Raw genomic sequence first — 27,365 nt, 5'->3', positions numbered from 1 at the left:
GGCCAGTGAGAAAAAAAGTTGTTTTGGGGTTTTTTAAGATGGCTGGATTACAATAAATTGTCTGAGACAAATTAATTTGTCAAATAATGCCAAATTTATTTGCCAAATAATGATGTGGCACACCAAAAGGTGGTGGTGGGATTTTATTATTATAAAATCTGGTAGGGGTTTACACGCTCTCCTCCATTCAGAGAAATGCCTCGTGCAGGATAGTGAGCTCAAGCTACCTTAAGACCAAAGAAGAGTAAGCAGTGCTGGCTCCCGTGGTCTTTCCTAATCATTTACCTGACCTGAACCTCACTGATCATTTATGTAAGCAAAGCATTCCTGACAACACTAAAGGATCTTTGGAGGATTGCCAGACCTATTCAGTCAGTGCCATTCATGTCCATGTTGTTACTGCAAAGGTCGTAGTAAAGGTCTTGAATTTTTGTACTTGCTATTATTATTATTATTATTATTATTATTATTATTATTATTATTATTGTTGTTGTTGTTGTTGTTGTTGTTGTTGTTGTTGTTGTTGCTGCTGCTGCTGCTGTTTTTGTTGCAACAGGAGTGGCTAAGTACTAAAATAATTTAATCAGTAAACAAATAGAGTTATTAAACATCAAAGTATTGCTGTCAAAATGATAAAACATCACAAAAATAAAAACCTCAGTTCATTCATTCTAAATGAAAGCCTGTATGCTGAGTGTAGTACAAAAACGAACATACTATATTTTGAAATAATGCAACAGAGTTTATACTCTGTAAACAGTCCACATGAATGCATAATGGTACAAGCTTTTTATGCAAAATCTTTAGATTTTTTTAATACTTGGCAGCAACCTCCCTAAATGGTCAGCAGGGGGAACACATGTCTTGAAAATAAAGAAATAAAAGCTTCCTCTTACAGTAAGTCCCCAAACAGAAAAGCAGCTGGTTTAACAAAATGTTAGTTTGTACAGCATATAGGGGCAGTTATAAGTTAAATTGCTCTACCTCAGGTGGGCTTTCTTTTTTGGGTGGGGACAGGACCTACAGGTGTTTGGGGGCGTGGCTTGTGTTATAGGCGTGTGAGGAAAAAAAGTCGGTTTCAGGTGTTTCAGCATTCCCAGCCCTCGACGACTCAGGAAGTGAGTGCTGAAGCTTTGATTCGTCGTCAAGAAGCTACAAGATTTACTTATTTACTTTTTACTGAACACTACAGCTTCAAGGTCCGAACCTCTGCTGAATTTTTGTGAAGGAGAACAAACTAACAAGCTACAGAAAACAAAAAGGGTTGTCTCGATCCCGTGGGACTTCTCTTGGATCCTTCTTTGAAGATGCATTCCGCCAGATATGACAAAGATGTAAGTTTTGTACAACTTGATATGCGAGTCTTTATTTATTTATTTATTTATTTATTAAGTCTTGGGTATCAGCATTACCTCGGCGTTTCCTGTTTGGACACGCTCACAGTCGCACAGATCTTCTGAAGTTAGATCTGCTGCTGACAGGCTCTTTGTGGGCCGTGTCCACGACAAGAAGAGGCACTAATACATCTCTGCAAAATGTAACCCTTGATCCTCGTATATTTAGCACCTGACAGCGATTCTGCTAAATCTAGTCTTAAATGACTCTTGTTTCTAGGCTTCGCCCACCTTGCGACGTGATGTGCCCTCATCATAATGAATGGATAAACTGAGACTTCTTGAGTAGAAAAATGGGTCCTTCTCCGTTTTTTATTTTGGACAAAGTGTCCAAAAGTTTGAAGTGTTTGACATGTTATTAAGGCAAACAAACAGCTTTTCAGCTTTTTACAAATCAAAGTTGCATCTTTTAGGCAGGTTTATCATATCAGATCAACTATTAATGATTAATTATTAAGCCTGTGAGCTATTTCCGGTTACCACCTGAGAAGAGTTGTTTTCTGTTCCTGCAGTAAGAGGAAGTGAAACTGAGATGGTCTCAGACAGTCTGTTACTAGAAGTTTGACTGAATGTCATTTACATCTTTGAATTAAAAAAATCTAAACTGTAGATTGCCCCCAATCCAGAAACCTGGGTAGCCTGTGCTGGCAGAGAGGCCCTGAGATTTTCTCTTAGAAGCACACACATTTCTAAGAAACTATTCTAATATCCAGAGCAGCGTCACATTTCCAGTGATTTCCCAGCAAAAAGGTGTGGTGTGGCTTTTGGAGAATGGAGGCTGGTGGATGAGCAGGACTTCAGTTTTGACAATAAAGTTATTATTGTTGGCATTAAAAGCTTTTTACTGAACAATATTTACTCAGGCTTGCATGTTCAGTGCTAATAGGATGAGAAAACTGCCGAGAGCGTTCTTTGCCCAACCTACAGGTCAAATTTTCCAGGAACATGCATACATTATTTAAATGTCCATACCATTCTACTTATTTCATACGGTAATTCAGTCTTGTTTAAGACTCTGTGCATTAGCAGTGCATCATGTGGGTGGAAAGAAAAGTGACAGACAGCCAAAGGTGAATTTCTCTTAGCAAAGGGATTCATTAATGGTTTCAAGGCTTTGGTCAGTGCTGCTTAAAACTACTAGCACTTCAACTTCTCAGCTTAGTGAGAAACGTTCAAACTTCCAAGCAAGTTCACTGTGTGGTGTAGTGTGAATAAATAACAGGAACTATATATTGAAAGACATTAAGAAAGAGCTAACTAATAATGTGTTGAAATATCTCCAGTACCATCGTGTAGGTTGAGGATGCTCTCAATACATAGCATTTGACCCAAGTAAGTGGAAGAGTGTTTTGTGACTCAATCTCTGACTTCTACTAAGACACAGAAAAATACTACCTTTTATATGAATTCTGAAATGTTACGCATATCTACAAGACTCAAAATCAAATGCTATATAGCACAAGAAGTTGTTGTAGATAGTAAACCTGCGCACATCTGTATGAACACGTTCAGTAGTTGTCCAGCCTTGATCATAAAGATGGTAAAAAATGCATCCAGTCCTTTAGGGTTTCTTAAAGTTGTGGCAAAATTTGAAATCTACAAAAGCTTTTAATGTTTCTAAATTTAAAAGTGTGCATATTGAAATGTGATAAATCAAAATCAGTTATTGTAAATGTGTGCTTGTAGTTCATTTGCAACTGCAGAATTACTACATTGTCACATGTGGCCTCTTATCGTTACTATATTTACCACCACCTCACTGCCTGACCTATTTCCTTTTCCGATGTGGTGTAAAAACATACTCAAGTAACTCAGAACCTCTCTGACATGTATACATGCTCAAGGACAGAGTTGGGGATAGATAGATCGATGGGTGCATTAAACCCAAGAAGAAATCTTTTAAATGCAGAGCCACAGAGCTGACTGCCACACCTTACCTTTTTAATCTTAAAGCTATGACAGACTGTTGCTTGAACGAAACTTGTTGCATAGTTTCCCCAAGTTCTTTTTTCTTTTTTTTAAAGATTTGATTACTCACAATGAAGTCGATCTTAGATACTGGATCAAATGGGAATACTGTGATTAATGCACTCTGCCTGCTGTTTGTGTGGTGACTCAGCAGAGTTGGTAAATAATTCTTCAAGCAAGGCCGTGCTGCCTTTTCCTCTCTGTTTCGGCCTACATTTCAAATCCGCCATGTTAAAACTTAGCAACAAACGTGACGGGAACGCGGTGATGATGTCAAATCTTATGTTGACTTCACCGAGTGGTACATCCCTGTTAACGCTGACAAAACTGGAGACGGCTTAAATCTTACACTGTCTTAAATGCGGTCAGTAATGTTCAGCCTGACAGACTTTATTGCATAATTCAGCTTTAGCCAGCGTCTGCATCTTTGGGTACAGAATGTGCCAGTGGGCACGACCTGATGTATTGTTCTTCCCTCAGCACTGGGTAAGATGCAGTAAGGGATGATTTGTTGAATTATCTGTTCCCAACCTTCTGCCTGGTTCAACATTTTTCCCACTGTATGCTTGGAGCTATTGTCAGGTGAGAAATGTGTGTAGGCGTCTGCTCACTAAAACTTAATGACATCGCTGCAGTCTGTATTGTGCTGATTGGCTCTAGTGGTTGCCGTACCAAAGGCATATAAGGTAAAGCCATCATTTTTAGACAGAAGCGTGTTTATGGATTTTAAGGTTAACTACTGCATATGTTTAACAAGCTGCATAAAGCCTGCTGTGGCTCCAGAGGGAGCTCGGTAAAAAATCTGCATTAATTGATGTCACTTAGGTCACCATCTAGTGAGACTGCACACTAGTTTTACAGAGAAAAGTCTGGGTGTCTGGAGTTAAAAACAAGTGGCCAGCCTGTCCTCGTCTCTGCCCGAGGCGATTAGCTAGAGGCTGTATTAGCTGCTGCTATCATAACGCAATGGATCTGCATTGTGTGTGTAATGTAGCCTCTAGGGCTGCGCAAGGGAAAAATAAAGAAGAAAAATTTCTGGATTTTAGTCTATTGATTTTGATATATAAATTGTCCCTCAGTAGTCTAACAATGGTATGGCAGTACAATACTTGGCCTCTTGTGAGCTTTGTATCATTGTGGAGCTGTGACTCTGCAGCCCCCCAAAAACTTCAGAAAGTCCACGTCTAAGAAATGCACAGGGCTACACTTGAGTTAAAAGAACAGAACAAAGGCGTCGCTGTCCTTGTTTTTTTTCTTTTAAATATCTGATAGGATTGCACAGAATACCAGGTGGCACCTATGTGAGCAAACACTGGTGTAGAAACATGGCAGCTTGCATGTTGCTCAAATTTTGTTCACACCCGTCTAAGAGTCTTAAAGGATCAGTGGGTGTGTATAAGTGTGTATCTGGAAACGCGTAGTACTTTAAAAAATGTTTTTAATGTCAGACGTTTAGATTTGTTATGGTACCACAAGTTTTATTTTTATTTATATGTATATGTATGTATATATATATGGCTTTGCATGTCATCATCTAAACGACACCATCTGTAAGCACTTAGCAGTTCCCTTTGGCTGTGGCTTAAATGTCAACTGTGTCAGTTCTGTGTTCCTTCTTCACTAGTGGTGGTTGACTACCGCAAATTGCGTAACATTTGTCTTTGTCTTTCTTAGCAATTTATTATTATAGTCATTAGATAAACGATTATGTCAAAAATGAAGATGTATAGAGTCCTTTAAAAAAACAATCAAGTGAAATGGTAGTATCTCAAAGTATAAGAAACTGCTTTTGAATATACTAAAAAAAACACAGTAAAAGCTCACAGGTAAGCTTTGAGGCCACACCTCATGGTTGAACTTTCCTGCTTGTAAGACTGGTTAGACGACAAAGACGCGCTCAGTGACTACTGCACCCATGTGGTGAACCAGATTGATTTCTTGTTAACCATTAACAACTTTTTAAGTTTGAAGCCAGTGGTGTAATGGAGTTTGGTGTAGGTGTAGACAACCTGTCCTTGAGCAACACACCATATGCAGCTCCAAAGTCATGAAACTTGAAACACTGGGGGCAATGGTTTAGATCTTCATTAGATGACTGCACTGCTTTAAAGTTAATTTGGGGCTAAAGGAAAAAAAAAAGACTGCGCTTTGCTAAAAGGTGTTTGCTTCTTCAATTGTTTGGCAAGTGCTTCTTTTGAACTGCGACAAGATGATGCATCTGTCTGATAACCCCTCCTCTTCTTCTTATTCATACTGTAGTGTTGTTTTTGTGTGTGTGTGTGTGTGTGTGTGTGTGTGTGTGTGTTTTGTGCTCCTCCTTCTTTGGTTGTAAAGATGGGGCAATTGGTACATACCACTCAAATCTCCCCCTAAATCTCTCTCTTCTCTTCCTTCTCTACCTTTATTGCCATTGCATATAGCACATACAATGACATTTGTTGTCTCTTTTTAATAAAAGAAAGTTGTTTTCTTGTTAACCATTAACAGCTTTTTAAGTTTGAAGCCAGTAGTGTAATGGAGTTTGTCCAATAAATAAAAACTTCTATGTAATGATATAGAAAAGCCAATGTATAAAGATTTCAATGTGCTTGAGAGGTTAAAATCGTGCAAGAGTTTAAAGTACTTTAAAACCATACATGCCACAAAAACCCACTTAAATGCCTTAAAAATGAAAAATAAAACTTTGTAGAGGGGCTCTTACTGTGCCTTGGAGCAGCTGGAATGATGCTGGAAAACTGAGAATTGACTTTAGTTATGGCTGCTGGATTAAAAACCGTTTGTAAAACTGGAAGTACGGGTCTCTAAAGCCCTGCTACATGTTCCAGATGGCAACATTTGAGAACCATTGAGCTAAGCTAGCTAGCTAAAGATCCATTTCGTTACTATGAGTCATCTCCTGTTGCTGTGGAAACAGGTAACTTCCTTCAATACTTCTACACTTGTGTCTGTCCTATTTTGTTTTTGTTTTTTTTCTTTTCTGTTTATATCCACAGCCTTGAGGTGTTGCCGTAGTTGGTTACCACCAGATGCCAACAATAACGAGCCCTGTAACGGTTGCGCTCTCACTCTTGTGTGGTATGCTCACACAGAAGCTTCAGTGCTTGTGTCTTTGAAGGTTGAAGTTCTATTGCAAGGCTGTGTTGTTAAGTATGCTTGTGCATTTTTAAGCAGGCATATTTAAATGCCAGAGCTTTCTTAGCAGGTATACGCTGTAAACCTGCACATCAACTAGGCTACATTAGTTTCTGCCAACATCTTCATAGTTCAGTGTTGACTGATGGCCTACAGTCATTTAGGGTGGCATAGCTCACTGAGTTGGTATTTAAAAAAAAATGCTGCATATTCAGAATGAGAGAGTATTTCCTTCTTCTAGCGAAGAATAGAATATGGTGAAAAGTATGTAATAGTTTTATTGGGCTATGATCAGGGTGACTAATAAGGAGAGACCCTGGAGCACTTGCTGACCCCATATCTAATGATTCCCCTCATTTTAGCCCATGATTGCTGTTCCAGATTCCAATTAGAAAGCATGTGTGGAAGCCCTAGCTGGGCAAGAATAGGCCTTAATTGCCATGAGTTATCATCTAGACTCATGTAATTGAGCCCCCATCTTAAGGGGCAGCACATCTGACAAATTGATTTAATACCAAAGTGATTCTCCATCCCTAATGGCACTCTGGCTTCTTCACTCAGGGGCTACTGGCACTGAATTCATTGTGTGTTGATTACTAACAGGCCTAAAACCTTTCTCTCTGTCCACCCACTTGAGCGAGATTGGTAACAGACTTTCATACAGTATCGGCGCACACACACACCCTGAAGCACATGTCCATATTATGATTTCTTTATCTTGGTTATCATGCTGAATTTCTGAATGTAAGCGTGTGTGCTGCTGCGTGAATAAAAAAGGCACAGTTACTAAACTGGTTTTGTCAGTGTTGTGTAAAAACAAGTCACCTGTCTGAATTTGTCACTCCTGGAAAGTAGTCCAAAGTGTTTCACAACACACGTAACTGCTGCATTGCAGCAACATATTACTTGGAATAAAACAGTTTTTTCTACCTTGTATACAGGGAGCTCATTTCTTCATGACAGCCAATGAAACATGTGAAGTTTAAAAAGTAAAGCTTGAAGAACTCACAGATGTGCTTTTCACTTCTGTTGTGGGAATAATGAGTTTGCAAAGTTGTTTCTGTAATTAAAAGTATAAAAATCACTTTGAATCTACATTTCAAAATTTCATAGAAATGGTAGGTTTGAACCATAGATGGAGAAGATAATAGCGAGAGGCAAAAATAATTTGTACCCATAACAAACCCACAGCAGACCTGGGTGCACCTTCATGCTTTGCAGCATCGTTTATTTGCTGTATACACACAGTTGGCTGCAGCTCTCTCTCGCTGCCAGCCGCACACACGGACGACAACAACAATACTGCAGGACCCAGTTCCGTGCAGGTGCGTCCGCCTTCCCTGCACGGCACTGCAGGCCATGCCCCACCACAATACCACTCCACGCAAAAGTCAAAAACATGTATTGATCATGGTAGTCTGTACATTACATACAGAGATTTGACTTGTGCAGTGAAAAATCTACCATTAAACACTATAGGCACTACACACAGTGCCACACCCTAAATGACATCATCCTCTAAATGGCACCATTATTTATAATGTCAACAAGTAGTTTTTATGAAACTAACTAACAATAAAGACCATAAGCTAATTAGGAAAACCTTTATTAAAGTATCAATCAAATGAGCAGTACACTAATTCTCTAATAGATTTCTATACTGCTGACCAGAGAGAACTAGCTGGCCATTAGGATACATTGGCTTCATTTTTCAGACCCAGAGGCTATGCCCATCTTCTCTACAGTCTGTTTTAAAGACCCACTTCTTACCGGTGAATTTTGGTCACTATTTAGGAAGGTTTAGGAAAAACTAAATATTTCTCTGTAGCTCGCGGTGTAAATGTTGTCTGCACTGACAATGTGGCTTCCTTTCTGTTTGCTCACTGTGTTTTTTGTTCTCTTTCTGCATCAGGGTCACAGCAAACATGAGCGGATCGACTTTTTAACCCAAAAAGAGAAGGCACCACCAAAGAGCAAGACTGGCATCGTGATTGGTGTTGTTGTGGCACTTCTCATCCTTTCAGCCGTCGCAGCTTTCCTCATTTGGTTTTTTGTCTGTGAGTATTAAAAGCTTTCTTTGAATATGCTGTCCAGGGTGGGTGCTTGGCGTGCGTGCTTTGAAATGCTTGATAAATTCAAGATGAAGACAATTGCTGGACATTGTGTGCAGACAATCTGTCCGAAAATCAGAGTTGTCTTTGACAGAATGTAAATGGATAGTTGCGTTGTTAACATTGCTTACTGCCAAACCTTTTAGAGCATGATAAACAGAGAAGTAGATCATTTACACTTGCTGTGAAAGCACAGCTCTTTGAATGTGAGTGCAAGAGTGGCTTGTTTGGGTTTTGTAATTTCCCATTAGTGTTAGCCTGTTTGACAGCTCTGACGTTCTTTTTAATAACGCAAAGGAGAAAAATGTCACAGAGACCATGGCGCAGCTTTCTTGTCATTTACACATACGGAGCCTGATAAAAAGGCTTCTGAAGTCTTGATAAACACCGTCTTGATTTAACTGACTGTTTTAATTGGCCTGAGAAGCAAACTGTCGTCACAGCATAAGATTGCACTGTACAGTCTCAGCTTGTGCTTGAAGGCCTGTTGAAAACTTTCCCCTTTCATCAGAAGCAACCATCTCATCCCATTTTGTTGATCAAACACTTAACTCTCATCTGCTTCTCTTCCAAGTTAAAGATGCTGATTCAGATGCCGCCCTCAGTAAGCAGCTCCGTCAATCAGTACCGGTTTTTAGCGGGCGTATGACGCTGGTTAATCAACCTTATGACCAAAACCTGGAGGACACCAACAGCCCAGAATTCCAGGCTCTGGCAGAAAAATTGGAGACAGTTGTAAGTCTGACACCCTGTTTTGTTCCCTTTCTGTCATGTGCATTGTTATTGTTAACTATTTAGAGCAGAGTTTTGAGTGCTCTTCTTAAGGATTAGCACTGAATGTTGTTTGCCATTGAGGAAATGCTTTTTTAAATATGTCCATCCCAGTGCACAGAAAGCGCTAAAGGGCACATTTGTGTGGGTGGAATAAAACTCCGTGCATTCCCTGAGTAATTCCCTCAACAGCATCTCCTATTATTGGAGGCAGTGGAGATGTTTGCAGCACCACTTAGGAGAATGTTGATAACAAAAAGCCCTCCCTCAAACCCATCAAGCGCACACTTGCTCACTGAAAGCTACATAAGTGAGGGTGTTAGATGAGAATTAGAGTGGAAGTGCTGGACAAGAATATTAGATGACTAGACAATTGGATGAAAGCTTTGCGATGCGCACCCCTGCTTCCAAAAAAAGTTGGAAAGGATGCCGAGTAAAATCTAGACAATATATAATGCACTCATTTCCATATCACTGAACCCTTATATTTAATCTAAAAACAAGAACAAAGACAGCATTGCATGCTGTAAGTAAGAATATTTAAGAAAATCTACACACATTTTGAATTTGATGCAAGCAACATGTTTTGTTTTTCTTTTTTAAAGATACCCAATCACATTTACCACTGTATTGCATCATCTCTCTTTTTACCAGCACACCGAGTGTCCTGAGGATGCTGTAGTTTAGAAAGCAAGTGTTTGCTAATTCTTGCTTGATATTGGATTCCAGCTGTTCAGAGCCTCCCTTTGTTTTAGTTTCAGTCTACTGAAAAATATTACATGATGTTGTGTACAGGTACTTCAAGAAAAATTCCCCAATTTTGATTTGTCTGTGCAATTCCACTTCCCTTCAGTCCATCTTAAATGAGCTCTGACTTGGAGAATGCAGCGTTTTTCTGACCCAAGTCATTTTCGCTACTTAATCAAGTCTGGTTTTTGGTTTTGTTGAACTAATTTTTCTCCCCATTCTTGCTTCTAAAAAACTCCAGTCTGCTGTTAAAATAGATAAATAAATAATGATTAAGCTCTAATAGATGTGAAATCCTCCACTAGACATTTTTTCAGCTTAACTTTCTAGCATGTTTTTTTTCAGTATCTGATTCAAAACAGTAAATGGACCTATACTTATATAGCACTTTTCTACTCTACCTGAGCACTCAAAGCGCTTTATACAACTTGCCTCATTCAGCCATTCACACCAATTCATACAAGCACTTTTTTTCTATGCTTTTTCCTGAGTAAGTGCTTTCTGTCTAACATCGCATACATTCATACGCCGATGGGTGGATCGGAGAGAAACTTGGGAAAAGTATCTCACCCTAGGTTATTTGGCACACAGACTGGGCGCAGCCAGGGATTGAACCAAAAACCTTCTGATTCGTTTTTAAAAAAAAATGACTGTAGTTTTCAGAAAGACCAAAATATTTCTGGTCTGTCTTTGTGCTGCTTTCAGTCACATATAATTTATAAAAAGAAGGCAAATTAAGCTTTTGTTTCAGCTCTTATCACTAACTATTATACTAACTACTATGCTATTTATATGTTGAGTATGAACACATGCAGAGATCTTATGAATATTAAGTGGAATACATTGTCTCTCCACAGCTGGGGAACTATTTAAAGAGAGATCCAATCCTTGAAAAATACTACACCAAATCTGTAGTCACTGCATTCAGGTACTGTTGTGATCCTGAGTTCTTCTATTTTTTTTTTTTTTTTTAGTAGTGAACAGTCCGCTACAGTGCTTGTTTAGGTTTGATGTCCAAAAAAGAAAAAAAGATGCACTAAATCTTGAAGGAAGAAAATGATTGTTTTGCACAGAGGTTTTTGTTTTTGCTAGCATTACAGGATTCAATGTGGTCTAATTGGTTAATACCGCCTGGAGCTATGCTTGTAGTATTCCACAGTAGTAATATATGAATCAGTGGCTAGTAGCAGTAACTAATAATATTAGCTATTTTAGCTTTTGGTATTTAGCTGTTTAGGTTTTTGTGACCTCTTGAATGCTCAAGTCTGTTTCTTTGATTCCATTTCCATTTGTCTGCTTACACCAGCGAGGGCGTGAAAGCCTACTACTGGTCTCAGTTCAACATTCCACACAGCGACCTGGAGATGATACCGGACGTTTCAGAGGAGCGGATCTTGGATGCACTGGAGAGTGGCATTAGGCAAAGCCGCTTGGCAAGTGCCCCTGATGTCAAGATCAGTCAAGTCACTGCCTCACGTATGTAACACCAGGGTCTGGTGGGGGGGGTCACAAGACGTATTGCCCTAGTTGGTTTTAGTATTTGATTTTTAAAAATCAAGAAAGATAAAGCTTTGTGAATACAGATCAGAATAGCGTTATTGTTGTATGCTTTCCAAATTGGTATTCTGTGTGCTTTGTATTTATATTACAGGGGCTTGCTTTGAGTTGTGCTGATAAGATGATAACTGATAAGCCAGACCTCTCAGCTTGTGCTGCATCTGAGATTGCACATTTTATGCTGTTTGGATCCTCTAATGATATTAGCTGGGGCCTGGCCTCACTCGAGACAGCCATTTTTCTTCCTTCTGTCTTCTCAGCATTCACGTTGCATTTGTCCACATCCTGGCCACCAGCCAAGTGTTGGCCCTGTGACTCAGTGGTTTCAGTCCTCCTTTTAAAATGATTTCTGTGGGTATGATTTGATGTTGCTGTCCCAGATAGTTAGACAGAGATGTATGAGTTGCTGCTGTAGGGCAAGGTGAGATGGAGCAGAAAGAGCTACACACCATCACCGGTTCCCTTAACCGCAGGGAAATGGAACAGAAAATGTGCAACCCAAATATTTTAGGCTCATGCATCAAATTCTATCAGCCTCCCAACTTTAGTGACCCATTCTTACCTTTCCTTCTGTTTCTCTGTCACCCACCCCCTCTCTCTGTCTCTAGTCACGGATTCTCGTATGGCCAGGGACCCAAGAGCCAGTGAGTACTGCATGTCCCATTTCAATCACTCGCAGTTGTAATTTTCCAGCTGGCTTGATGCTCACGCTCCTGCCAGTCTGTAACGAATGACTGGTCTATCCTGTACTGTACATGTGCTGCTGCTATAGTCAGAGATTGAGAACTGAGTATCAGGCAAGAGTGAGACACTTTTCTTTGACTCCGTCTGATGGGTTCTAACGTTCAGATGTATTATTTCGCATTACCGTAATTGCCGTCCTCACGTTAACATCAAGTGACGGTATAGAACTAACTACTGATGACTTATTTCTTCAGGCAAAAGTCTATTCATTTATTTACAATATTTGTGTAAATGTGTTTTACAAAGTCACTACAGGCCATGATGATGATTATGTTTTCTTTTGGCTGTTTCCTAGTGCCACATGTCCCTGCACACTCTGATTTAACCAGTGTTCTCATTCACAGATGATTGTTTCTACCGTCTGGAAGCTGACACAAATCCCCAGAATTTTTCATCTCCAGGGTACCCCACGGGCTACCCCCCCAAGTCACGGTGTCAGTGGCAAATCCGAGCCTCGAAGGAAAACGTTATAGTTGTCAATTTCCTTTATTTCTACATTGAGGATGACTGCTCAGACGACTTTGTCTACATCTATGACTCTTTGAGTCCAGACGATTCTCAGGCCATTACAAAGTAAGTAGTGGTGTAAATATCCAGAAGGCTTGTGGTAGGAGTATGAATAATGATTCTTTATTAAAGGAAATTAAAGGATAATACCACTATGCCATTTACTAGCTAAATGTCTTTTTGTTGTTACTGCCGTATTCCCTGTGAAAGAAATTCCATTATTTAAAAAAATACAAAAAATGTGATCAAATATCGAGTATGATATCAAATAAGCCATAACACCTATCAACATGTTGGCTTTTCAGCCCATTAGTATAAAAGGTGGTCAATTGTGCACTTTTCATAGAGGTCTGCTGTGCATTTTTCCACAGACACACCTGTGTATTTGCCTGCTAAACTACCAAAAACTGCGTTTGTAGTAGTTCCCACTATGCTGTGTATCTTCAGGACCACATTATGTCATGACTAATAGAGATAAGGTGACAAAAAGTAAACCAGTTAATTGAGCTTTTGTTTCTACAGTACATCAGGTAAACTGTAGTATTGCTGTAAACCTTGGTAAGAGGATTTCTACCAACATTTGTCTTTTTAGTCCCGATGATCAAAGAGATTCACAGAAGAGAACTGGTTACTTTATGTTTGACTTAAAGGTTGCAAAAGGATATCTGAACAAATATTTTCTTGATGTAGGTGGAACATGTTCCACTCCAATCCTTTCACTGGATTTTTGATTACATTTTTTGGGGGCTCTGAAAGCCTTTAGTGCTATATGTCCCGTTTATTGTCAACTTCTGAGACCTTGGTGAGATTGAGTTGGCTCAAAAGGGACCTCTCCTTTCAAACGTGTGAAAGGTGCCACCCTGAATCCTGCTACAGCACTGTCTGTAATTGCACTTTGTGATCAGTGGGATGGATATGATTCTGAAACTACAAGCTCCTGAATGCAACATCAGTTGTAGCTGCAGGCAATTTCAAACCCAGAAACCACTGCCAAACACATGCGTGTTACCAAGTGATGCATACAATTTTTATAATACTATTGAGTGATCAGCTTTATCCAAGGTGACATGAGGTTTATGAGAGCCATAATATAATACTCTGTAATGACATTATTCTACTGAGGGTAGATGTATTGCTGCTCTTGCAGCGTCATTCACACCTCCGTGGCTCTGCTGCCAGCAGAGCCATGCTAAAACTTTTTTGCTAATGTTCCCATTGTTTGACTTTGAAAGTCGGCCTAAGCAATTTCTGTCCATCTCTCTGCTTCATTTTCTCTTTCTCCACTTCCCTCTGCTTATCTATTGATTTCTTCTCAAATTATTATTATTATTTTTTTCTATGAAGCATTTTAAATCTGTTTGCTGTATCGGTGTTTTAGTGCTTCTGGCTAAAAATGCATACAGTTACGTTTGCCCTCTCTTAGTTGGAGCACGTAATCTCCAGTCAGTAAATGCATCAGACACATGACTTGGCTTCATGGTTGTCTTTCCTGTTTTCAGACTGTTTTTTGGTTTCCATAATCATAATCAATTTTGTTTACCTTGCTGCTTTACCGCTTCTCCTTGGTTCACAGGAAGTGTGGTCAGAGGCCTCCTTCTAACCCTCTGGAGGTTGTGTCATCTAACAACATCATGCTGATTAACTTTATAGCTGAGACTGATGCTCAGAAGCCTGGCTTCCAAGCTGCGTACAGTGTGATCCCCAAGGCTGATGGTAAAAAAGCAGACATGCATCTAGATGTGCCAAGATGTTACCTTTACACGTAAATCCATGACAAACTCCAGTATGTTCTGTAAGAATCTAAATGTATGACATGTTCATTTCAGTTACGTGTGGTGGCAGCCTTTCTCAAAAACAGGGAAACTTCACTTCCCCACTTTACCCAAGCTTTTATCCTCCTGCTAAAGACTGCAAGTGGACCATCACGGTATGTACCACTCTGCCTTTCCCCAGCCCCTCCTCTGCTTGAACCTTTACCCCCCCACACACCCCCTGCTCCTCCTCCTTCACCATGCTTAGCCTGCCATGAGAGAGATGCTGAGGCAGCACTACTGCTCAGTACCTCTTCTATCTTCATCTGTCAGACTGCTGTTTCTACTGCAGTTCTAGCTGGGCTGCAGTGTTTTGTGTGTTCGGTTGAGTTTGTTGGTGTGCATGTAGTGTGTGCGTGTGCGCGCGCTCAGTTCCATGATAGCTGTGGCTTGGTGTGTATCTTAGTTCTGTGTGTGAAGGGAGGAAAAAAAAAAGACAATCAGCTATTCTTTTGTATTACAGGTCGCTCCTGGGAGCAAAGTACGGCTGAGGTTCACCATGTTTCGCATGAAAGAGCCTGGAGTGGACACGCGTTTATGTCACAAAGACTATGTGGAAATTATGGGAAACAAGTAAGATATTCAGTTCCTCATATTGATGTCCAAAATAACACAAAGTTGATTCTGATACCTTTTTGTTTCTGTCTTTTCCTCATTGTGCCAAGGCCACAGCGAAATATTATTAGAATGTGAAAACTAAAATGTGGTATTAACAGGTTCACATTTGGTGTGTATCCTATCAACCTATGACATCATGATGCACCAATAGCATAATTACCTCTGACCAGTTAGAATCATGTGGTTTTTATAGCTTTATCACGTGAGGAGAGATAAGAACCTAATAAAGATGAGGTTGTATTGGAGGATGGGATCCAACATGCGACTTTCATCCACAACAGTTGGTTTTACGTCCCATATGAAATGTGGTATTTTTCATTTTTAGTTGCAGGAGTTGTAATTATTGGCAGTATTTTCATCTAAAAATATCAGCTAAATATGTTTTTCAAAAAAAAAAAGCCTTTCTGGGATTCCTTCATGGCATATAGAAGGTCAATTTGTCCATGTGCTGTTTTGTTCCTATAATTTCAAACCTATGAGATTTTGTGATCAGTGATTAACAGTGATGGTCGTGGAGAAGTAATTTTATTTGCTAATAGGCCAATACCAGTCAGGTTAATACTAATGTTGGCTGATATATGTACTATATCTACGCATATGTATATATCTGTTAACAAAGCTGTTTCCTTACTTCCTGGTCTGCTTTGACTGCCTTGTGTATTTTCCTTGTTTATTTACAGTAAACTGGTTTGTTTACAACTTTTCTGTCTTGTGCTGCCTCTTCAGAATCTGAGCAATTACTTTTTCACCAAAGCTGCCATAACCCTATCCAAAACTTAAACTGAATTTTGCTTTTGTGTTCCAGGTATTGTGGAGAAGTTGCATCGCTGTCTTTGACCTCTGACACCAACGTTCTAGTGGTTAATTTCCACTCTGATAGGTCTCACACTGACAAAGGCTTCAGTGCAGAGTACAGTTCCTATGATCCTTCAAACCGTAAGTCTTGTCTCTCAACTAAATTTACACAACATGTTGTGTTATGAGTGAAATGTCTGTCACAAAGTGATGGTGACGGCTGTGAGACTGCACAGTAACCATGTTGTTAGATGGTAACTGACTGGTAGTCAAACGGAGCTGTTCATTGTTGATGCTTTCTCATCTGTGGCAGGGAAACTCAAGAGCGAGTCTAATCACTGAAGAGCTTATTTACTGACTCCCTTTTATTTGTCACTGTCAGTCAGGAGCACGTCACTTTCAATACTCTCCACTCTTTGTTGTCTCCAAGTTTGACTAAAATGAATTTATAATTGCTCTGATCAACAGGGGCAAGCATTGGCAGCATGACTCGTCTTGTGAAAATGCATAACTCTGTTTTGCTCAATTTGCCACTATACCCCCCCACCCACCCATGTTTTCTATGTGTTATGGGATAAGCTTGCCCTGACCGGTTTGCCTGCACCAATGGCCTGTGCATCGACCAGAAATTGAAGTGTGATGGCTGGAACGACTGTGGTGACATGAGCGATGAGAGGCAGTGCAGTAAGTTCGCCTTTATCCCTGCCCCGCTTTTCCTACCTTTATTCCTCAGAACTACTTCTTTTGGCATCCTTATTTGTGAATTTCCCAATCATTCATGTATACATCTTCTTAAGATGAATTGTTGAAATTTCTGTTGTTTCAGATTGCAATAAGGACCAGTTCGCTTGCAGTAATGGCATGTGTAAACCGAAACTCTGGGTGTGTGATCATGTCAACGACTGTGGGGATGGAAGTGATGAGAAAATATGCGGTAAGTATTCCCACCTCTTAGAGGACTGTTCAGGAAATGCAAAAACCCTATTTAGCCTATTTGCTGTGCTAATTGTGTTAACATTAAAAGTCCATCACCCCTACTACTACGGCCAGTGACGACTTGGCTGTGTACGCTCATTATTCTATCTAGAATGGAGTTTGTTTGAAGCCTTGCCCAGTCTGCTCAGCGTCCTGTCAGATGCTTAATCATATACAATACATGCGAGAACTCTGGAGGCAGATTTTAATGGCTCCTGTGGCTGCACCACTAATGTCCTTCTAGAACTCATTGGATTGTCTTTTGTTCAAGTTTTTATTTATTTATTTATTTTAAAATTTTATTGCAATTTCTTCACCTTGTGTTCTATTGCCTCAAGGTTGTGCCCAAAATGAGTTCCAGTGTGGGAACGGGGTTTGTCTGCCACAGAGTGTTCAGTGTGATGATAAGCAAGACTGCAAAGATGGGAGCGATGAGGTTGGTTGTAAAACTGGTGAGTGTCTTCTGTTATTCTCTTCCCTTAAAAATCCCGCCAACATTAATGATTTATTTGGGTTGTTTGTTTTTAAGCATCTTACACAAACCATTAAATAATGAACCTTGATCCACAGCTCAGCAGTTATAGCAGTTTAACAAAGACGTTTCTCTGAAGACCTGATTCTTAACCCGAAACATTTTATGTTAGCTTTGTGTTTCTTTTTGTTTCATTCCCTCCTACTCTGTACTTCGCTCTTTATCAGCTTCCCTTTCGCTCACTCAGACACACACAGGGGGCACCCTTGCATTTCCTTTTGATTCTCACTTCTGTGAATAAAGAGGGATATTAGACCTGAACCCCAATCAATATGTCCAATCAATGCAATCAGCTCCTCAATCACTCTGCATTGTGTATTCAAGCGTCACTTTGAAGCCTCTCTGATTGCATACTGTTTTACTGGTTAAAGCGTGTTTTGATTTTGGGACGTGTCTCCACCCCACTACAGATACGAGTATATGCACTGACTATAGCTTCAAGTGTAAGAGCGGAGTTTGTATCAACAAGGTGAATGCCGAATGTGACCGCGTCCAGGACTGCTCTGATAACTCTGATGAGACCATTTGTGGTAAGACGTGCTTTAATTGCTTCACCCCTTGTGAGATTTGGGTTTTTAAAAATTGCTGTGAGTGGTCCTAATCTCTTCACTGCCATTCAGGTTAGATTGGAGAGGCTGGGCTGAGCTGCATGTTGGCTGTCTGTTAGAAAAGAGCCCCAGGCCTCGACTGCTTTTATTTCATTCTTTGAAAGCAGCTCTTGTTATCTCTGAACTTTTTTGGGTTTTTTTTTACCTACATTTCAGCCTCAGGCTTTGTCTGTATTTATTAATTTAATTTCTTTTCTTTTTTGTTTTGTTTTTTGGATCGGCTAATACGCATGTATGCCTTTTATTAAGATTCCAAAGAGTCATTATTACATTTGAAGCCAGGTTTGGCATCATGATGGCTTTAACTTAATCTCAGTTTCTGATTTTTCTCTCTTGCTTCCTCTCTGCCTCTGTTATATTTTCTGTCAAATTACAGATTGTGGCACCAGGCCTTACAAGCTGAATCGCATCGTAGGAGGGCAGAATGCTGAGCTAGGGGAGTGGCCTTGGCAGGTTAGCCTTCACTTCTCAACCCACGGACCGACTTGTGGTGCCTCAATCATCTCTAACACGTGGCTTCTTTCGGCCGCTCACTGTTTTGTCACCAGCAACTCAGAGTAAGTCACAGATCCGTAGCACTCATACACAACTGTAGTTCTCTCTGTGTAACATACAAAGTGTGCAGAAAAAAACCCAGAGTTCGGCAAAAAATTGCAGAAGGAATCTTGGTGGTGGTGGTGGTGGTGGTGGTATCCTGGGAATGTTTTAATCAGAGTGCCCTATAGGTGGTGCACTAAGCATACTGTTCAGACTGAGACAATTGAATTATGACTGAGCTTGAGATGGGTTTATTTTCACATATTTGCCATACAAAGCATTTAGTATTCCTAACAGTTCTACACATTTTATTTTTTGAATAATTTCTTAATCCAATCTAAAAGTTAAATGCAAAACTAAGCATGAGTGTAGCAGGAGCTGCATTTGTGAAGTTTTAAATAAAAAGTTTTTGTTTAGCGTGTAAGACAGGTCTGGTCATTTTTGTGTGACACCAAAAAATGTGAGATGTTTTTTGCTTTCAGTTCAAGACTTGTTTTTTTTTTTTAAATTTATTTATTTTGGTCGAGCTGACAGAACCAACAGCAGTGATTAAAGTCTTAAATGTTGTTGCAGGGCTGTTGTAATGGATTACATTAGATTATGCCATGCTTACTCATATTTCTTCCCTATTTTATACCTAAATATATAAAAATGTCAAACTTTCCTCCATGATACTGTACTACCGCAGGAGCAACAATCCATCCAGCTGGCTGTCCTACAGTGGCATGCAGAACCAATACAGCCATGACAACGTGCAGTCCCGCAAATTGAAGAGAATCATCCCCCACCCGCTTTACAATCAAATGACATTTGACTATGACATTGCTCTGCTGGAGCTCAGTGAACCTCTGCAATTTGCCAATACCATACAACCCATCTGCCTACCCGATTCCTCCCATGTTTTCCCAGCAGGCATGTCCTGCTGGGTCACAGGCTGGGGCGCTCTCCGAGAAGGAGGTATTATAAGTGTAATGGTGATTCTCTGAACAACTGTAGTCATTTTAAATTTAATTTAAAAAAAAAATCATTTATGTATTTATTTTTTGGTGACCCACTCTGTTCTTTACATTCCATTCACTGTCCATACCGTTTCCTAATCTCTCCAATCACGACATACTCCTCTTGCACTTCTTCCTGTATCCCTTTCTCTAATCTACTTTATTCCCTATACATGTATTAACACAGACACCGGCTCTCCTGTGTCACCTCTTAAACCTTCATTAGCTAACATTAATCTACCCCGTTAACCAGTTACTGTAGAAAACAGTCATTGGTTTATACCTTTTTTATGACAGCACTGGAAGGCAAGGTCATGTGACACAGTACTGATCCCTTTGTCGTACTCTAGCAGGTCAAGCTGCACAGATTTTACAGAAAGCATTAGTGAAAATCATCAATGACTCCGTGTGTGACGTGGTCACAGAAGGCCAAGTCACCTCCAGGATGCTCTGCAGTGGATACTTGTCTGGAGGAGTTGACGCATGCCAGGTGAGATTGTGTGCACATTTCCTAAAGGCATGGAAAAAACCCCAATTTGTTGATGTGGGCAGATCGCATCCAAATGCAGTCTAACAACCATTCTCCTCCAACCGTGATCACCAGGGTGACTCTGGAGGCCCCCTGGCGTGCTTCGAAGAGAGCGGGAAGTGGTTCCAGGCGGGCATTGTGAGCTGGGGAGAGGGCTGCGCTCGTCGGAACAAGCCTGGTGTCTACACGCGCGTCACCAAGCTCAGAGAATGGATTAAACGGGAGACAAATATTTGATGTTTGTGTGGGGAACAGGCTGGGTTGCAGAGTTAACCCATCCTGTTGCTCAAGGTCATCAGTGCTTTAAAAAAAACCATCAGACTAAACATGTTATTCTGATCAGAACAAAGCTACTCGCATCAGCTACTTGACTTCAGGCATGGTATTTTATGTAATTTTTAAAGACGATCATTAGCACAATGAGCATAGTTACCCCCATCAATTCATGACCTCTTTAAGCGGTAAATACAGAGAGAAATATGAAATATATAGTTTGTGAATTATTTTTTTCACTCTTTTTGTCCAGTGTGACTGTTTTAAGGGATTCAGAGTGTTTCTGAGTACATTATCATACTCTGGAAAGTGGTTGTATTTTAAAGTTTTTAATGTGATTTTTTTTTTTTTTTTTTTTTCTCCTCTTTTGTGAGATGCTTTCATCCTCTTGCTGCAGTAAATATTGCCAGTAAGCTCATGCGGTAAGTGGCTATAAATTTATGGTTTTATGTAATGGCAGAAGTTTCTTTAAAAACAAAAAAACAATAGCTACAATAAAAACAAATAACACAAGAACAAAAATCCAGGTAGGGGAATTTTCATATCCTACTAAAATGAATGAAAACCAAAAACTGCCTTGAAGGTAGAAAATGCAGTAATCAATCTAAAAGCCCACAGTTTGCTTTGGAAAATGGCCAGCAATAAAGTACACCGGTTTGTAGTCAGCAGTCTGAAAATAGGAAAAACACTAGCATGAGCATTGAAGAGTTAGACTGGAGTGATTCATAAAAAGTTGTAGCAACCCAGATCAGTTTATTTGTTATTTATAGAGGGCCCTGCCGGTGAATGATTAGGCAAAATCTCATACTCAAGAGAAGGGCAGAGGGTGGTGTTTAGGTCTTGCTGGCTTTTGCACATGTCTGCAGTTAAGCTCAGGGCGACTGGGGTCTTCAATCACACAGCCTGAGTGTAAATCAGTGCGGTTTTCACTAGTTGCAAGAGCAATGCAATCCATTCTTCACCGTGAGAGCTTCCTCTGTTTGATCACGACCCAACTTCACCTTAAGCAACATATCTGACCCGATGGTTTATTCTAACGCAACTGTTACACTCAGGATAAGAACTAGAATTTTCCAAGGATTATTTATTGAAGGGGAGGAAATATTAGAATAAACAATTGGCAGGGTTATATACATATGTTAATGTGTATTTTTTTTTTTTTTTCAAAATATGTATGTAGAAAGTTGGGAGAGGCTACAAATTTTAGAAGATATTTTCATAAGCATTGTATACAAACTGTGACTTGGATAATGGACCTTTTATTCTGTGTGTGTGTGTGTGCGTTTGTATCTATTTTTATATGAGTCATGATAATAAACATCTTTTATCTGATTCCTCTGCACCTAATTACATTACCTGTATCATTTGTCTTTGATGGGGCCTTGTTTTGTATTATGTTGTGCATAATGAATGCAGGCCTTGTGAGACTTTGTCCCTTCTCACAGTAGACTTGTAATGAGCGTGTTCTTCTCCTCCCTGTCGTGAGCAGCGGGCCTACCTGGGGAACAAAGGTGACAGGGCGAACTCATATTGTCAAATAATACCTACCTTTGTCGCAGCTCTATCCTGTTACCCTTCGAGATAGGCGCGTTGGCTTCAGGAGGTGGATACACATACAGTGGGGGTTCTACTATCTCATCTGTCTTCATTAAAAGCAGCACACCACTGGGGGAAATAGGAAAATCAACATAGACAGTGCTGCTAATTTATGTATTCATCATTTTTGCTACATGGGAGGCTTTGTTTTTCACTGTTCCCCATGCCCAATGAAGCAGCTCACCAGACTGATTAACTCAGAGGATTCACACGAGCCGTGTTCTTTATCGGAAATGGTTTTATTTAAATATAAATATGTGTACAAAGGTACAAGCAACAATAGCTCTTTTTTTTTTTTTAGCAAATAAAATTCTTAATACAATATTAAAAGAATGAACAAACAAAATGGCAATTAGTTGTGTTCCAAAGCATGGTAACTGCATTCAGAGGAATGATGAACAACTCAGACAAGAAAATGTGTGAATACCAAATAAAATAAACTGAGATAGATACATATGTATATAAAGATACTTTACAGTAGAGCAGCTTACACGCTGTACTTTAAGGCGTATACAAAATAGAAAAATAAAGACAAGCGATGATGTTTGCCTCCTCACTTTAAGTGACATTTGTTCGCTCATTAGGCTGCCTGGGAACGTTTCATTTCTTTCTTTATATTTTTAGACAAATGGCAGTACAAGCGTCCACACCAAAAACGCCCAGGAAGTGGAATGCGGCCAGGTCAGGTGCAGTAACCGATGTCTCGAACATGAAATGGACATGAATATAAACGCTGAAGAGTTTCACTAGACACATCATTTGCATGCAACAGAGAGAAAGTATGGACTTAGCCATTTGTACAGATACTCAGTTTCAGGGTAGTACTGTTTCTTGTAAACATAGCGAGACGATTTGATTGAGTTGAGTTGTAAAACTTGAGAGCGGGTGGTCCCCCGTCAGGACCGCCTTCCACATCTTACCCCACCTAAGCCTGCCAAAGTTGATTCTGCGTTCAAGTTTATTTCAAGTTCAAGATTGCCACCATTTTCCAAAAAAAAAAAAAAAAAAAAAGACCACTTTTGATTGTTCTGGTTCCTACTCCTTGATTTTACAATCAGAAAGTACAGCAGGAAACGATGCAGGGGTAGATCAACAGTTTTCAACATCAGCCCCTATTTTTATTACCTATACAATTTGTTACCATCTTTGGGTTTTCACTGCCTTAACTCGTCCGTGTCAGTACAACATAGAGTCCTCCATTAAAACGAAGGCAATATGCACATTCTTCTCTCCCCACTGGCAGACAACACTTTGTGTCCAACGTGTTAAGGTTATCACGAGAGGCTCCAGAAACACAGGTCAGTCCAGATGTATTCCACTTACAATAGAGTGCCTGTAGCACTTGTTGGTTAGTGCAGCTAGCCTGTTGTGCAGAATAGTTCATGTCTGTCTCTGTGGATAGCTCAGTCATTTGTAGATGATAGAGACACAAATGTGCTTACAATTCCTTTCGCATGCCAACGAAAACATCAAAATGACAGACAACAAAGGTTCTTCACACCTTTTTACCCCCCCCCCCCCCCCCCTCAAATACTGTACGTGTTAGCTCGTACTGTCTTCTTTCAAAGTATTTACGAGGTTATGTTTACAATTAGTGTTGACACAAAGTAAACTCTGGAATGCAGGTAAACAGCTACCCCAGTCGTTTTGGCCACCCAAATTTAAGGGATGCATTTGATTTATTTTCTGGTTGGCCCACGAACTCGCAGAACATCTCCACAAGTTTGGGTGGTCATCATGTAGAGACAACCTAGTGAGGTATCGCACTGTAATGTTCATCATATGCTTGACTTGAACATCACAATCTGCTTAATTTTCTAGCTCTACAAGTTCACATTACTGTAGATGCTGCCGTCCATCGCAGGTTGGTTATTCATAACCGAAATCATGCCTCCCTTCTTATACTGTCCTAACAAATCCTTGCAGGACTGTCCGAGTAAAGAAAGTTCATGTTAGTCCGCCCACACATGTGGTGACAAATAGTTATCTACTCACTGCTTCTTTACTCTTTTTTTTTTTTTTGGCCCTATCAGACATGAGTCTGCATACGTTGCGAGGGCCGGCCATAGTCGGACTGCTGGGAGGACACTTGTGACGAGGCGTAAGAGAAGCGAGATGAGCTCGAGACCTTGCTGGCCTGATCTGATTGGTCGTACGCATCCACCTTCTCATAGGAAGCAGGCTTAACATAACTGGTGAAGGCGTGGCCATAAGTAGCAGGTAGGTAAGCAGTGCCACTGTAGAGGGGGTCAGTGGGATAAACTCCCCCCTGCTGGGCAGGCTGCTGCTGGGCAGCTTGCTGCTGTTCGTATGAGGTTCTGCTCACTGTGGTGGTTGCGTATCGGTGGGAGAAGTCATAGGCACGGGGTTGGGTGCCGTGCTGACCGTACACGGGGCTGGGGGAGGGCAGCTGCGATGGAGTGTAGACCGGCCGAGAATTGGGCACGTATTCAGAAAATCCGCTGCCGCGAATATGACGGTCGTCGTGGCCACGAACATTGTAGTAACCATTGGTAGGATCCTTTGAAAAAAACAGAGGGAAAAAAAACATCAATTTGACTTCAGTTCAGTATCATGTGGAAAAAAAGCATGCTTGCTATTTTGAGAGTTTCTTCAAGGAAGTGTTTTTCAGTTTTACCTTGATGTCCGATCTTTCGTCCTCCTCCTCTTCCAGGAGGTCGCTGTGTTCTGTGCGCGATGTCCCGGGAGACTCGCTGCTGTTTGGAGCCTGAGGGAAGACCAAGAATTATTAGGATGAACAAGACCTTACTAGAATAAGAACAAAAGAAAGTTTGAACATTACGTTATAATAGTACTGATTTCTCTCTCACAGTCCATGGAGATGTTTGACATACAGAGAAGCTGAACAAAATAGACCTACCATGGGTTCTTTGACATCTTCCTCGTCGTCGTTGCCGCGTGTAGCATTGTGATCGCTGTGAACAATCTGAACTCTGATGTCACTCTTGGAAAGACGAGTGCATCTTTTGCCTATGGGAAATGAGAACAGATTCACTCAACATTGCGAGGAAGATTTGTAAATCCAATTTACACGAAGCTTTCTATTCAAACTCAAGGTGAAACGGCACAAAATTGAACATAATCTTTTCAATTTTCAGCTCGCAGGCACTTTATTATGTTCGATTTGAAGAATTGGCTGTTGACCCTCCTGCCCATACTAACCGTTGAGCTCACCTTTGCCTGTGTGCCTGCAGCAGAGGGAGACCAGAGTGATGACACAGATGAGCAGGACACAGCCGCCACCTACTGCCCCACCTACAATTATCAACATCGGCAGTGCTTCTGCAAGAACAATGGTAACAGAAGAAATGCGTGGCAAAGAGGGTGAGGGTCGATGGTTTGTCAAGAGATGGGGAAGGGATGAAATCAGAGATAGCAGAACATAAGTGTCTAGGAAAGTGCATATTGGAGCAAATGAAAGGAACAGAAGAGATTCTGTTCTCTTTTTTTTTTTCTTGCCTAGCTAATCTGAAAAATGCTCTAGTGCCCATAAATTGATCTGCAGTAAGCCCTGATCTTCTCACAGTGACTGTAACATATGCTCATGTGGGCAATCCAGCATCTCACAGCCTGGCTATTGTCTCTAATCTCTCTGAAAGAAGGGTAACAAGGCCTGACATGCAATGAAGCAATAGACAGTAATCTGATTAGAGATTCCAGGAGATAGCGCTGCCCATTTCTCTGGAGACCCTGCTCTGCTACGTTGATGTAAATTACTGGCGAGGACCTCATTTTTGGTGTCTACTGCAACAAAGGTTTCCCCTAGCATCAGTGGAGTCGTACCACCGCTGTTTAATTTTAAAACCACTTAAGGGGCCTGCAGCCTGAGATGCTGAGCTTGGCTATAAGACATTGATAGAGACTATGATCCCAGCTGCAAACACATGTGGCTTCCTCTAATTGACTTTTGTCCCTAATCAATATCTATGTTATGGGGCAAACATATTCATTAAAGAAGCCATCTGCTGATTAAATCATATCGATTAGAAGAGCATAATTAAGATAAGCACGAGACGGGGGCACTACTTTTACCCAATCTTCACAGCAAGAACCGAGACTATCGCTATAACTCCTGTGCAGGAGTATTACTCTGGCCCGTGTGTACCTTGCTCCTTCAGCGTGACCAGGGCAGTGCCTGTGCCGAAGCGGTTCCAAGCAGTGCAGTTGTAGCGCAGCTGGAAATCTTGTGAAAGAGTCTCAGATAGCACCAGAGACGACACGACTCCGTGGTCACTGGTTACTGTCTGCACTGAGTAACGACCGGAGGAGCCGGAGGACAGGCTCATGTCCCCAAAGGTCCACACCTGTGGAGAAGAGTGAGAGAATAGACAACAGGGGGTAAGGAATTGTTCTATAAAGAATCCTTCACCTGTGAGCAAAGCAGAAGCCAGCACGGCTGTTTATCCTTAGATCCCTGCCTGCTGCTGTGTGAACGCCGGCTCTCTCTCTCTTGTGCTTTTTCCCTGCTGACCTCTGAGGTGCTCGGTGTCTGACACAACTCACGGACTCATGTTTAAGCTGCCTCCCACGTTTGCCCTGCAGGTGAAGCCTAAGGAGGGTTAGGTAGCTACACTGGGAAACAAGGCTACTTTTTGGGCACCTGTCTCTCACTTCTCCTCGCACCCTAATTATCCTCTCTCAGCCCAGCGTACATTCAGCAGTTCAACAGGGTCAGACGACTGATGCCTCTTGGGCCGCTAATTGAATGTGGTCTGGCTGAAACCTGCAGGAAGCCATTCTTTCAGCAGCTCCGATAACTCCACAATCATTCCGGTCAGTGTCTGTGTATATGTTTTGTTTTAGCAAGCGAGGTGGAGATGTGCTGGTGCAAAGGTGTAGAGGTGAGGTTAGGGGTAAAGCTCATGTTAGTGATGCTGCTTATGTGGGCGGGGTAAGGAAGGGGGAGTATGTACAAACTGAGTGTGTGAGCTAATAAGCATTAGTGAATGACAACACACAACACAAATAAGAGGATCACTTACAATCTTATCAGGTGGGGGGCTGCTTCCCACCCGGCACTCCAGCTTGCCCTTGGAGTGTTTGACAGCGTGCTGTGTGGCCTCTGCTGTGATGATAGGTGGACCTGTGGGCAGATGAAAGAAAGTGAAGGAAATAAAGAGAGTTTTAAAAAAGACGTACAA

The 27,365-nt window shown here is 40.9% G+C and overlaps 2 protein-coding genes across 6 annotated transcripts in view; one reads left to right on the top strand and one right to left on the bottom strand.

Moving 5' to 3' along the window:
* Positions 1–1,044: 1,044 nt before the first annotated feature.
* st14 (ST14 transmembrane serine protease matriptase) lies at positions 1,045–21,949 on the top strand. 2 transcript variants are annotated; one of them, XM_086312137.1, is made up of 19 exons: positions 1,045–1,334; positions 8,407–8,551; positions 9,180–9,340; positions 10,981–11,051; positions 11,430–11,599; positions 12,289–12,324; positions 12,769–12,997; positions 14,505–14,644; positions 14,758–14,858; positions 15,206–15,315; positions 16,166–16,296; positions 16,735–16,839; positions 16,982–17,089; positions 17,469–17,582; positions 18,073–18,192; positions 18,647–18,827; positions 19,496–19,764; positions 20,159–20,295; positions 20,410–21,949. In XM_086312137.1, the coding sequence occupies exons 1-19, from the start codon at positions 1,308–1,310 to the stop codon at positions 20,569–20,571; spliced, it is 2,517 nt and encodes an 838-aa protein (XP_086168263.1). In that variant the 5' UTR covers positions 1,045–1,307; the 3' UTR covers positions 20,572–21,949. The 2 variants fall into 2 exon arrangements, with proteins under 2 accessions (XP_086168263.1, XP_086168262.1); XM_086312136.1 differs by having other exon boundaries at positions 1,046–1,334; positions 20,156–20,295.
* A 1,781-nt stretch (positions 21,950–23,730) lies between these two features.
* kirrel2 (kirre like nephrin family adhesion molecule 2) overlaps positions 23,731–27,365 on the bottom strand; it is a 46,213-nt gene continuing 42,578 nt past the window's right edge. For 3 of the 4 annotated variants that reach the window (XM_086312135.1, XM_086312132.1, XM_086312133.1), the window contains exons 10-15: positions 27,207–27,307; positions 26,330–26,528; positions 25,387–25,506; positions 25,085–25,194; positions 24,842–24,931; positions 23,731–24,724 (exon numbers count right to left, since the gene is read on the bottom strand). In XM_086312135.1, the coding sequence (XP_086168261.1) occupies positions 24,233–24,724; positions 24,842–24,931; positions 25,085–25,194; positions 25,387–25,506; positions 26,330–26,528; positions 27,207–27,307 (1,112 nt within the window). In that variant the 3' untranslated portion in view covers positions 23,731–24,232. The remainder of the gene's footprint in view (positions 24,725–24,841; positions 24,932–25,084; positions 25,195–25,386; positions 25,507–26,329; positions 26,529–27,206; positions 27,308–27,365) is intronic. The other variant, XM_086312134.1, reaches the window with a different exon arrangement.

The sequence above is a fragment of the Aulonocara sp. 'chitande type north' Nkhata Bay genome, linkage group LG11, assembly GCF_057382095.1.
Source record: "Aulonocara sp. 'chitande type north' Nkhata Bay isolate Kocher_YH1m ecotype deep benthic linkage group LG11, A_spYH_male_GT1.1, whole genome shotgun sequence".
Lineage (NCBI taxonomy): Eukaryota > Metazoa > Chordata > Actinopteri > Cichliformes > Cichlidae > Aulonocara > Aulonocara sp. 'chitande type north' Nkhata Bay.
Note: the sequence above shows the minus strand (reverse complement) of the source record. Positions and strands in the feature narration are given on the sequence as shown.

Excerpts from the sequence above, each read along its gene's own strand:
- st14 (XM_086312136.1), top strand. The coding sequence starts at position 1,308 with ATGCATTCCGCCAGATATGACAAAGAT. Across the intron at positions 11,600-12,288 it reads CAGTCAAGTCACTGCCTCAC|TCACGGATTCTCGTATGGCC; the intron begins GTATGTAACACC and ends CTCTGTCTCTAG. Across the intron at positions 20,296-20,409 it reads GAGGAGTTGACGCATGCCAG|GGTGACTCTGGAGGCCCCCT; the intron begins GTGAGATTGTGT and ends CGTGATCACCAG.